The sequence below is a fragment of the Hyperoodon ampullatus genome, assembly GCF_949752795.1.
Source record: "Hyperoodon ampullatus genome assembly, chromosome: 14".
NCBI classification, from domain to species: domain Eukaryota; kingdom Metazoa; phylum Chordata; class Mammalia; order Artiodactyla; family Ziphiidae; genus Hyperoodon; species Hyperoodon ampullatus.
The window spans coordinates 40,251,579-40,264,385 of record NC_136927.1 but is presented as its reverse complement, the minus strand read 5'-3'; the positions used below and the strand labels follow the sequence as shown (position 1 = coordinate 40,264,385).

The window sequence follows — 12,807 nt, the reverse complement described above, 5'->3', positions numbered from 1 at the left end:
AAAAGTTGACATATTCCTGGTTTCCATGATCCAGTGAGGGAGACAACCAAACAGAGCCTGTTAGTAAGCACTTTGGTGTTACTATAGCATATTCAGTGATGCTACTGCATCTTGAGTATGTACATTGAGGAAGGCAGACAGCACTGAGAGAACTCAAAACAATCAAGCTAACTCTCAAACAATGGGTAGGAACTTGTGAAGACAGGCAGAGGAAGGAAATTCCAGCCAGGTGAAACAGCCAATTGAGTTCAGATATAACGTTGCCTTTCTGGAGAGGTTTCACATGTCCAACTCCAAATGGCAGGGGTGAGGCGGACAAGTTAGGCACTAGTTGGAGTACCCAAGGCTGGACTGAACCTTCAGAGGCAGTGGAGTTGCCTGCTCAAACCAGCATTAGACAACATGAGCCATCAGAATTTTTAAGGATCAAGTACTGCACCTAGCACAGTACCTGGCAGTTATTTCTTAAATTTTCTTTCAAGCCTTTTAATTTTGTTAAGCAGCATGCAGCACCTGTAACTAGATTTGGGGTTTAACCTGTTCAGATACAGCAAGATGGACAAGGGGGAGCAGGTTTTGGGAGTGTTAGCATGTGGCTGAAATAATGGGATATAGGCAACTATAGAAGGAAGGACAATAAAAGAATGACTACGGGATGAGTTGAAACCTCAGGCCAATAGAGAATAGAGCTGAAAAACCAGGTTGCAGATGATATAATGGAGTTTAAATTTAAGATGGGAATGGTGACAGGTGATTAACAACTCTGGAAAATTGTCATAGGAGTGGACTGCAATTAAAGTGAAGGTGAGTTGAGCTTGAAATAACAATGCCCCTAGGTAATGAAACTGACCTCACATGACAGAATTTATGATAAAAAGTGAGTTCTAGATGCCAAAATCCTCGGTGAATGTGGGAGATACAGTTTAGATTTTGGGTCGAGATTAGTTAAGTATTAAGAGTGTAGTCTTGGGCTTCCCTGGTGGCGCAGTGGTTAAGAATCCGCCTGCCAAGGTAGGGGACATGGGTTTGAGCCCTGGTCCAGGAAGATCCCACATGCCGCTGAGCAACTAAGCCCACATGCCTAGAGCCTGTGCTCAAGAGAAGCCACTGCAATGAAAAGCCTGCGCACCACAACAAAGAGTGGCCCCCACTTCCCGTAACTAGAGAAAGCCTGCGTGCAGCAACAAAGACCCATGTCACCCAAAAAATAAACAAATAATTAAAAAAAAAAAAGAGTGTAGTCTTGTTGGAGTATCTGAAAATACAAGTGGTATGTGTTGTGGGTAGGGTGGGGTGAGGTTGGCAGTGGGTAGAACAGGCATCCCATCACCAGTGATGGAGATGTCTAGGAATAAAAAAGCGACTTCAGAATCACAACAAAAGCAGAGCCCTTTAAAGTCAAGTCGGTTTCATTTAAAGGCAGCATTTCCCAAACTTAACTCAGTCCTGAACGGCTTTCATAAGGTTAATAGCACTCTATCACCCTTACAATTTTTCTTTAAATCACTTTTTCCTTAAATATTAAATGCTGCATTACACACATTTAAGTATGTTTGTATACCATCTAAAACCGAGTACCAACAATGGTATACAATACTGTAAATATGGTACACTCTGGAAATAATGAATCAAGGCAAGAAGACAGGAAGTTAATAAAAGTTGCTGCTAATGTAAACCCTTTCCTCTTCTACTACCACAGTCCAATGCCCCCTGCCAAAGTACTTTAGGACCACCACCTCACAATAGAACTGGTCTTTTCCTGTTTTTAGCCACTGTCTTCTTAATCTCCATTTATACATCTATGTTTCTAAAGTACCATTCTTATCCTAGTTCCCGACATCCTTTCAATAGCTTTTTATTGCTTACAATAAACTTCCTAAACCAGAGCCATTAAGGAAATCCATTGTAGCCTTACCTACTGCTTCTGGACCTATTGCTGCTTGCTTCTGTTAACTGGACAGATTGGGTAGGCCACAGACTGTTGTGTTATTTAGTACTTTATCAAGGAATTTAATACTCATTTATCAGGGTTTCAAAAAAAATACATAACCATAAACAAATCAAAATTCCTCATCTCTAAAATTCATGTCCAAACTTCTAATTACTATATTTAAGACCCTTCCAGATTTATTCAACCAGATCTCCAATTAACCATGATTTCTTATTTCTGGCCACCTATTACCAGCTCACTAATGAAGTACATTTTCCATGTTTACTTCAGAATTTTATATATACAGTTCAGCTTATACTAAAGTCTCAAAGGATATTTTAAATATGGAAATGGAAGGGGGAAGAGACATGACACACTTTCCTTCAAATAACGCAAGTATTCAACATTTGAAAAGTTTACTGAAAACTTTTATTGTAATCAAAAGGTGACATAACGGAGTTGTAATGAATTCAGCGAATCATTCTGCTGATATTTTAGAACTGATATCAGATTTTGCCAGGCAATTAAAAAAATTCAAATGTGAAAATTTCACAGTACAGTAAACTCCACCCCAACTAATTCATGGTGGTTAAAAATAATAGGCCCTAGCAAAACCTCTCATGTTACATGGTCACAACTCACAATTCTGTACAAAAGTTCGTGTTATAAAGCTCTGATGTAAAAATCAAATAATCAAGCAGCAATATTTTAAGTGCAGCACAGGGTCTTCCATATTATTTACAAGGCTTGGATCTCTTTACATTGTAACAAAATTTAATACAGATGACTTAGTAATTAAGTCAATTTTTAAAATCTGCCCTTTTACACGGTGACAGATTTCACTTTTTGGTCATCCTTCTCCTTCTCCTTTTCTTTATCTTTGCTCTTCTTTGACTTCTTTTTCTTATGTTTGTGTTTTTGGCTTTTTTCCAATTCTACTTCAGTGCCTGCATGTTTCTTATGCTTCTTATGTTTCTTATGTTTCTTGTGCTTTTTCTTTTCCTTCTTTTTCTTCTTCTTCTTGCTGTCCTGACTTTCTGCAGAGCTAGCACTGCTACTGTGGCTTCGGGTTTGGCTTCCAGAAGGGCTATGACTTCTACTTGGACTGACACTAGGGCTGCTTTGACTCTGGCTCCTGGTTACACCTACCTGGCTGACTGCTGCTATGTCCAGGCTCTCCTTTGCTTTCTCCATTACTTTATCTTTCAGTTCTTTAGAAATTTTCCCTGAAATTTCTTCCTCTTTTACAGATACATTGCTTTCACTGTCACTTTCATTATAATCTGGTTCAAAAGCAGCTTCATCAGTTTCTCTAGTTAAATCAGAGGACAGTCGAGAGGAATGACTTAACTGGGGTTTAGGCTTGATGGTGTTCTTATCCATTTGCCCAGTAACTTGCTCTTTCTCAATCTGTGGGTCTGGTGGGTTAAGTGTATAAAGTGATTTATTGCCACTTGACTCTTTATTGTTCTTTGCCTCTAACACATGTTTCTCACGATCTTTACAGGGATTTTTATCTCCAGATTTTGTCTCTTCACTTGAACGTTTAGTATCATAAGTGGCTTTATGATCATGAGGTTTTTTGTCTCTTGAGGGACTAGAGTTACTTTTTTTGGAATCTCCTGTTCCTTTTTTAGGCAAATCTCTCTCTTCCCTTGGCTTAGTTTTTTGTCCAGCTGCAGAGTCTTTACTGCGAGGAGGAGAGTCTTTTCTTCTTAATTCATTCCTTTCATCTCTACGTTTGGAACTTGAATACTCTCTGTTGTCATAATCAGTTTTTTTGTCTCTGTTGGGAGTGAAGTCTTTATTTGAGGAACCTCGAATGGAATCATGCTTATCTTCTTTGCCAGAAGTTCTAGTCTCTTTGGAAGATTGAGACAGACTTTTAAAATTTCCTTGCTCATTCAGACGGTCCAGATTACTATCTTTCTCTGGCTGAGTGCTGTTCTTCCTCTTTTCTGGGTTTTCCTTTTCCAACACTGAATGATCTCTATCTTTGGTTTTCCCTTTTTCACTAGATGCAGAGTTTTTTGAACTTTTGACCTCATGCTGTGTAATTTCATGGCTCACTTCCTTGGTGAGTTTCTGAATTTTCTCTGATGACTCACTTTCTTTTTCAGTATATTTGACTGCATTTGATGGTTTAGTGCTAACATTTTTTATAACACTGGCAGGTTTTCCTACACTTGATATAGGCTGTGTGGTGGATTTAACATCTTCTTCTTCAGATTCAAAGTCATCTTTATCCCATTTGGATTGAGGAACCTGAATCATAATAATAACATCTTCAGCAGGAGCTGTGTTATCATTATTATATTCTTCCATTGTTTTAATGACAGTTCGCTTTGTATCTGTTTTTTCTTCAGATTTCCGCACAGGACTGCCTCCAGTCGAACTGGTACTAAAAAGAAATAAAATATTTTTTAATTAATGAAGAACTTACAGTTATTAAACACTGTTAAGTATAAAAAGACCAAGTTAAACATGATAAATGTCCTTTTAACTTTCAAAAGCCACTTATTTTGCTCTGAGATATAAAGATTTAAGTGTATGACTGTATAAAAACAAATGTGGCTCACCCCCAAAATCTACTTATCTTTTAACAATTCCTTTCTTCAAAGACAAGAGTAACCAGCTAACCCCCCAACATCAATACATTCTTAATTAACATATTCCACTTTTTCCACCCGCCCATTATCAGATACCTGGTATAATCCACAAGTGTTGAGCTGGATCCTTCAGTTCCAGTCACTTTTCGCCTGACCTTTCCTTTGATTTTTTCTTGTTTAACTTTGCCAGACGTTGACTCCAATTTTTCAGAGGGTTCTTTTGTATTAGATATATTTTCTGTACTTCCAATTTTTTTACCAGTTTCTCTGTTAAGCTTGATTTTTTTGGCTGGAGCAGTTGATGATGAAATTTTGTCTTTTTCAGGCGTCCTATCCAGCTTTTCAATATCAAGTTCCGTTTTGCGCTTTGGTGATGGTTTCACTATTTCAGTTACTTCTAATTTAGAGATTTTCATTGAAGATGACTCAAAATCTTTATCTCCACCTTTCTCTTCAGTTTTTCTTTTCCTTTTTTCTCCTTTGCTATCAAGTGGTTTACTTTTCTCATTAGGCTTCTTGGCCTTTTCTTCCTTACTAGTTAGCTTCTCTGACTTGATGTCTTTGGAGTAGTCCTTCTTCACTTTTTCCTCTTTGACTGGTTTTGTCTCCTGGTGTTCCTTTACTGACTTAGAGTGAGCTTTTCTGGGGGTACCAATGATCTTTTCATCTTTTTGAGAGGAAGATGATGATTTCACATTGTCAGTCTTTGGAGTCTCCTCTTTGGCTTTTTTAAGTGGAGGTTCAGATCGAGGAGATTTTTCACGCTCTCCATCTAGTTTTTCTTGAGGTCCTTTAGCAGGTTTTGCAACAGTTTCTTTTTTGGACACAGCAGATCCATCATTTTTCCGTTTGGTCTTGTCACCTTTTGCTTTAGGTTTGTCTTTTTCTCTCTTGTCTTTTTCAGACACTGATTTAAAAGTAATGGATTCAGCATCCATTGGTTCATCTCTAACAGGTGTAGCATCATCTCTACTTGGGAGAACAAACAATGAGTCTGTTTTATTTTCTTCATTACTTGTTGGCTCTCTTGATTTCCTAGAAGTTTCTAATAACTCTGGGTTTAGAAAGCCTTCACTTTCTTCCCCCTTTCTTCTTTTTCTGTGTTTCTTATGTTTATTTCCTTTACCATCTCCTGGAGCATTTTCACTCTCCTTCTCTTTTGACTTTGTATTATCCTTCTGATTGTGACTGTCTCTTGATGAAAGCTTTTCTGGATAGTTGCCACCTATGTTTCGACTTCTATGACTCTGTCCACCAGAGTACTCCTCTCTGCGGCCTCTTGTGAAGGGAGAATTCCTGATGTTAAGTGGTAAAAATCTCTCTGGAGAAAAGTTCTCTCTATTTGCTGATGGTCTAGGCTGTGCTCCAGCAGCATAGCCTTTATAATATTTTTCATACCACTCTCTATATTTTCTCTCCCATTCTCGATAACGTTCTTTTTCAAATGGGTCTCTGAAGTCAACACTCCTCCCGTAATAAGCTTTCATGTCATAAGGTGGTGGAACTTCTCTGTACCTGTTAAAATATTCACGTTCTGTTTCTCCTTGAGGTACATTACGTTTATTAGGAGATTGTCCCCTAAATGCTTGAGGAGATCTTGATCGTGAATGATACCGTCTATATGGGGGTGACCTTGACCTAGATCGATGATACCCGTGCGATCTAGACCGTGAACGGTAATTTCGACTCTTTCCTCTGCCTCTTCTGGGGTATGGAGGTGATCGTGAATAGGAACGAGAATGTGAGCGGCTAAACGATCGAGAATAAGAACGTGATCGTGTTGAACCAGATCTTGATTTAGAATAAGTATATGAACTTCTTGAATAGGATGAACCACTATAGGGAGATTTGGACCTAAAAGCAAAAATAAAACAATAGTTGATAGTTGAGAAATATATACAAAATAAAATACAGACTCTCAGATTTCAGTATGTTCTCCTCACGGTTCATTATTTCTTTATATCATTTCATCTTAGATGATTAAAGAGGCACAGTGACCTCTACTGGAATGGAATAAAGTACACAAAGATCAGAGCAATCACTTGTTATAAAACAAGAGTGAAATCTTAATAATTAGAGTGAAGTGCATTAATGTACTGGAGTTATATGACCTAACATTAAATAAAATGCCAATTAAATTTAAACATTAGTTCCTATCTGATTATTAAGTAGGAGTAACTTTTTTTGTCCTACGTTGGCCAATAGTCTAGCTTTAAAAGGAACATCTCAAGCATAAAAAATAAGTCTTTTAAACAAACTTCCTGGGAATATTTATAATTCAGTTTTTCTATCAATAAAGCAACTTGTATTCTACTGTTAGTTCATAATCACACAGGTTAATGTTCCAGCAGAAAGCTGTAGCCTTAGGTAAAAGGGTTCTCAGAAATGTAATCTTTGGCTAGTCCACTATTTCTTTCCTTCCACAAACATTTCCCAATTATTTCACACTATAAATAACTTCAAGGGACAAGGGTAATTTAATCCCCATAACTGCTAGTTCTACACAATAGAATTTACAGTGAGATATTTCAATAAACAGGTATTGGGAAATAAGCTACATTTCCATTTTTATAAACCTAGACCGAATCAGAAAAATTCCATCACTGCAATGTTATTTATATCCATAGCTAATCCCTGGATATTCAAAGTCCCATTTGTAATTCTGTTGTGAAGGCTTGCAAAACACTAACCTGGAAAATGAGCGCCTACGCTCCTTTTGAATCTTTTTGTATTCCATCAATTCCTTAGCAAAATCATTTGTAAACTCATCTAGCTTGGACTTTTTCTTTTCCCTAGTAAAATAAAGTTAAAGAGCGAAAGTTAACAAAAACCATTTAAGAAAACTAACAAGACAAATGTAATTAGATCATGAATGACATGAATGAAATTGCCATTAGTTTTCCACTTTAAAACTATAAATAACTAGGAATCCCTGAGGAAGTTGCTTGTATGGCTTGGTTTAATTTTTAGGTGATTTTTCTTATACTAACTGGAAACACTGGAAAATGCTTCCAAAGATACCTATTTAACGTTACATCAGAAAATGAAAGTGTAGAGTAATTTCAAATTCAAACACTTACTCTTCTTTTAGTCGTCGTTGCTCTCTATAGAATTCTTCCCTGGACAAAGGTGGTGCTTGTGTTGTTGGGATGGTATTTGAATGAGCTGTCTGTACTCCTGATGATACCCAAGGTGTTGATAAATTGGCCGGAGCTGGAGGAAACCCTGGAGGGGGAACACTATACCCAGCAGGTGGTGGCTGGCCAGGAGGAAACTGAGGAGAAAACTGTGGAGGAGGAACACCTGGAGGGAGAGGAAGTGTGTGGGGAGGAGGAGGATACAAGGGAGGGGGTGGGACAGGTACAAAAACTGGAGTTGCTGGTAGTGATGGGCCTTGAGTTCTCTGTGATCTTTCGCTGTGGTGTCGTCCACGGTTTATACTTCTGGAAAAATAAATTCCAAGATATTAAAGCATCTGAAACAAGTAATCTTATCTTTTCTACTCAAAATCTTTTCTATTCAATCCACAAACAATGGAAAAGAATCAACCATTCAAATAAGCACAGGGACACTGATATTGTTTATATGTAAAAGTAACATCATTTATATGTTAAAAACAACTTTTAAGGCCAGTTAGGGACTGAGATAAGTTTACTAGGCCTTCTTTATATGGAGATGCCATACTTAAAAGTTCTCTTTTGTGAAGTCCAAATATCACTCCACAATGATTTCATTACTTCCTAATCTGTCATTTAAAGGAACTGACAGGTTAATGTCTTTGTGACCTATTTCTCCCCAAAATGCCTTCCAAGACCAAAAGTTTAAATGAAGAAAACCCACTTCCTATAATCTTTTTGAGGAAATAAGACCCTTCAAAGTAGAATAAACATGGGACTTCCCTGCTGGCATGGTGGTTAAGAATCCACCTGCCAGTGCAGGGGACATGGGTTTGATTGCTGGTCTGGCAAGATCCCACATGTTGTGGAGCGACTAAGCCTGTGCGCCACAACTACTGAAGCCCATGCGCCTAGAGCCCGTGCTTTGCAACAAGAGAAGCCACCGCAAGAAGAAGCCTGTGCACCGCAACGAAGAGTGGCCCCTGCTCGCCTCAACTAGAGAAAGCCCACGTGCAGCAACAAAGACCCAACACAGCCAAAAACAAACAAATTTATTAAAAACAAACAAACTAGAATACTAGTTTTAACATTTGTAATTAACAACTGAAAATCTCACTTTTTCTCTCAAAGGGTTAGGTTAAAATTAACAGTGCTGGCCAAAGTTTCTAAATTCTGCCTCATCAAAGAAACAGTGGCTTCTTTAAAAAAGTGGGCTTATTTCTGTTAAGCTAAAAGGATTTTTAAATTATAGGTAATAGGTAACTGGTATACAATAGCAGCAGCTGGGATTTAGATTTCAGGCCTCTTTTCAGAGTCTGATTTAGTAAATATTACCTTCTTTTTAAATATGTGATCTAGCAACAAAATAGTAGTTATCTTTCATAAGCTTAGCAATTCTCTTTGGAGCACTAGAAGATACCCTTAAGTATGACCTAGATAGTAAGAACTATATGGCTTACTTCTTAGATTAACACTGCTTGTGCATCTTCTGGGCAAAGGGCCCCAACAATATTCTGTCTATCCTTTTGGAAGAGAACATGGTAGAAGATGGGGATAACTGAGTCTAGGGGAGAAATAAATGCAAGTCTTCTTTGCATTTGGGAGCTGAGCTGGTCAACATCCATCTTAAATTAAATCAACACCTTAGTTTGTCTGGGCCTTACTGACCGCCCTCTACACTCAACAGAGTAAATGTAAGCCAGTATTCTGCTGGGTGCTGACAGGGAGAAAGTAGTCCTTGGGAAGGAGTAGTAAAGATGTAGCCTTGAAAAACCAACATTTAAAACACTAAATGTAGGGACTTCCCTGGTGGTGCACTGGTTAAGAATCCGCCTGCCAATGCAGGGGACATGGATTCAAGCCCTGGTCCGGGAAGATCCCACAGGTCGTGGAGCAACTAAGCCCGTGCGCCACAACTACTGAGCCTGTGCTCTAGAGCCCATGTGCCACAACTACTGAGCCCGCGTGCCACAACTACTGATGCCATGTGCCTAGAGCCCATGCTCCGCAACAAGAGAAGCCACAGCAATGAGAAGACTGCGTATGGCAACGAAGAGTAGCCCCTGCTCGTTGCAGCTAGAAAAAGCCTGCGCGCAGCAATGAAGACACAGCGCAGACAAAAATAAATATATTTATATATATATAAAAAATATTAAATATAATCTATTCTTTTATAGGCCTCTTAAGGGCAACTACTTAAGATTTAAGTGAGCAAAGTATAAACCAAATGAACCCACTCCCCCTACCACTACTGTGCATTAATTTGTGTTATATTTTTCAGTGTGTCATCCGATTACTGTTTTTCAAGATTTTTAGCAAGCCTACCTGTAGCAGCTTCTCTCCCCTCTTCTAATTTGCTGTGGTGGAGAAACCAGATATCCAAGCTTGTTGGAACTGTGTGGAAAGAAGGATAAAATAGGCTTGAGTATTACACACACCTTTTCGTGTGTAGACTTTAACATACCTATTTTAACTATTCTGAAAACTTTTCCTTACTCCCTGATCCTGCTTCTTAAACTTGTTTCAGACAGAGATATGAGCAACTGTTATATTTACTTAAAATTAAATATTCTTTCTGATTAACATATTATATAAGCTTAACAATTAGGCTTCAATATATATTTTATGTAATGTATTCTAATTAGCATTCTATAAGTTACTCTATGAACTTATTGTTATAGAAAAGGCAAAGAGCTCTTTTATCTGCTGGACACTATGCAGAGGCATTTGACATGTGAGGTAAGTAGCACCATTTCAATTCTACAGATGAGGCAATGAAAGCTGAGAAGTAGAATCACACACCCATTGTCATATAGCTAGCAAATGCAGGAGCTGGGACTCAAACCCAGGTCTGTCTCCAAATCCTGTGTTCTTTCTACTGATATATTCTGCTAGTCTCTCAACTAACATACTTTTTCTAACATACTTTTTCTATAAGAAGTTTGGTTTATCTTTCAAACAAAAAGATTAAAGTCTTAGAATATAAGCCAGTTTACATAAATATATGAGCCCATTTATATGGGTTACATAAACAGAAATAATTGTATAAAAACAATAAATAAATCTGATTTTTAATGCCATAGAACATCCTACAGAAGATCAAAGTTCTTAGTACTTCAGGGTAGAAAATCATACCCTAAAGAATTTTTTGTTTTTTCTTCTGGGAGACGGAAGGATTTATTACTTGCACCAAGTAAGGAGAACACCAGGGATCATTCACAAAGCAGTGTCTCCCACACCCTATAGATTTTAATATGCAATAAAATTTCATTAACATAGCTAGTCAAAATGAGAAATTTTGTGTTTGGTAGACTTTAATCTTATTATGTGTTTATTTACTCAAATCAAAAACATTCAAATTAAAGAGGAAAGTTTAATCTACTAGCATAATAACTGATTCAGTATTTAAAATATTCTTTCAAGTAATTCTTATCTGTTCATTAACTGAGATTCTGCCAAGATGACCATTTGTTAAGTCATAAAAGTAAAAAGAATTTACATGAGTTTACATCTTATTATTACAGAAAAGAATTACTCATTTTTTAAGAAGAATTCTCCATAGAGTCTTGAATTTGTGACATTTTACATAAAAACTGTGTTAACGTGGCATATAAAAGAGGAGTTTACAATAAAAGACACTCAGCACACACTGCTTAGACTGTAATTTCCATTATCTGGTTTGAAAGCAATCATCTGAAGATTATTTGAGACATATACTTACTGTTCCCAACCTGGTCGACCACCACCTGGACGAGCAGTGTTTATTCTTACTGGGCCTTGGAAACAAAAATAAACAAAACCAATAAGTAAATATAAAATTACAGGTTAAGTAAAGTTATAATTATTTTTTAAGGAAAAAAGTTCAAACCAAAATGATTTTACTCACCAGTTGTGGGGATCAATTGTCCATGCAATAATGACTGTCCAAGCAAAGATGGGGTTCCAAGTACAGGCACCTGGTAACCCTTTAGGAAAAACACAAAAAGGTATAGTTAAAAAAACAAAACAAAAAACTCTACTGTAATAATAATAATAAAAAAAAATCTCCAAATTTAAAAGCCAGGGAAACTTACCTTCTCTTCCATAAGGGCAGTAATTGCAATTGAAGAGGCTCCCTTTGAATGTTCAGATGCAAGCGCTGCAGCTGGCAGTATTTTATTATCAGAATCCCTAGATAATAATATAATTTACAATACATTAAAAAGTCACCAGAAATGGAGGATTAAAGCTACAAACTTCCAGTTATATAAGATAAATAAGTAATTGGGACGTAATGTACAACTATAGCTAACATAGCTGTACGGTATATCGGAAAGCATAGATCCTGAGTTCTATGCTTTAGAACTATGCTCAGAGCATAGATCCTGAGTTCTCATCACAAGGGAAAAAATTTTTTTTCCTTTTTATTGTATTTACACGAGAAGACAGATGTTAGCCGAACCTACTGTGGTAATTATTTCACAATATATGTTAAGTCAAATCACTGTACTGTATGCCTTCAACTTATACAGTGATGTATGTCAATTATTTCTCGATAAAACTGGAAAAAAATAGGCAATATTTTCCATATTTTTGAAAAAAAAATTCCATGTTACAAAGATTTGAGTCATATTAAAGAGGCCTCTATATATAATACTTGCAAAGTCTGAAAAATAATAGACCTGAAGGAAATGTCTGCATTACACAAATATTCTTATTTTGGGAATACATAATCTATGATAATAGGATTATAAAGTTTACTTCCGCATGTAATGAGTAAAAATTATCAAAGGAAAAAAAAGAGTAAAAGTCACACTTTGTTGGGGCTTCCCTGGTGGCGCAGTGGTTGAGAGTCCGCCGGCCAATGCAGGGGACAGGGGTTCGTGCCCTGGTCTGGGAGGATCCTACATGCCATAGAGCGGCTGGGCCCGTGGGCCATGGCCGCTGAGCCTGCGCATCCGGAGCCTGTGCTCCGCAACGGAGAGACCGCAACAGTGAGAGGCCCGCGTACCACAAAAAAAAACCAAAAAACAAAACCACATCTTGTTATTGTTTATCCATCACAGTTGCATTAAGATGAGTTACGGGCTTCCCTGGTGGCACAGTGGTTGCGACTCCACCTGCCAATGCAGGGGATGCGGGTTCGTGCCCCGGTCCGGAAGGATCCCACATG

The 12,807-nt window shown here is 37.6% G+C and overlaps 1 protein-coding gene across 3 annotated transcripts in view; it reads right to left on the bottom strand.

Annotated features, from left to right (window-relative positions):
- Nucleotides 1-2,326: 2,326 nt before the first annotated feature.
- The window catches only part of RBBP6 (RB binding protein 6, ubiquitin ligase), a gene marked incomplete at its 5' end in the record, with an annotated part of 31,796 nt that continues 21,315 nt past the window's right edge, over nucleotides 2,327-12,807 (bottom strand). For 2 of the 3 annotated variants that reach the window (XM_079718604.1, XM_079718605.1), the window contains 8 exons: nucleotides 2,327-4,331; nucleotides 4,636-6,393; nucleotides 7,230-7,331; nucleotides 7,620-7,982; nucleotides 9,981-10,049; nucleotides 11,377-11,431; nucleotides 11,542-11,620; nucleotides 11,729-11,825. In XM_079718604.1, coding sequence (XP_079574730.1) covers nucleotides 2,753-4,331; nucleotides 4,636-6,393; nucleotides 7,230-7,331; nucleotides 7,620-7,982; nucleotides 9,981-10,049; nucleotides 11,377-11,431; nucleotides 11,542-11,620; nucleotides 11,729-11,825 — 4,102 coding nt within the window. In that variant the 3' untranslated portion in view covers nucleotides 2,327-2,752. The remainder of the gene's footprint in view (nucleotides 4,332-4,635; nucleotides 6,394-7,229; nucleotides 7,332-7,619; nucleotides 7,983-9,980; nucleotides 10,050-11,376; nucleotides 11,432-11,541; nucleotides 11,621-11,728; nucleotides 11,826-12,807) is intronic. The other variant, XM_079718606.1, reaches the window with a different exon arrangement.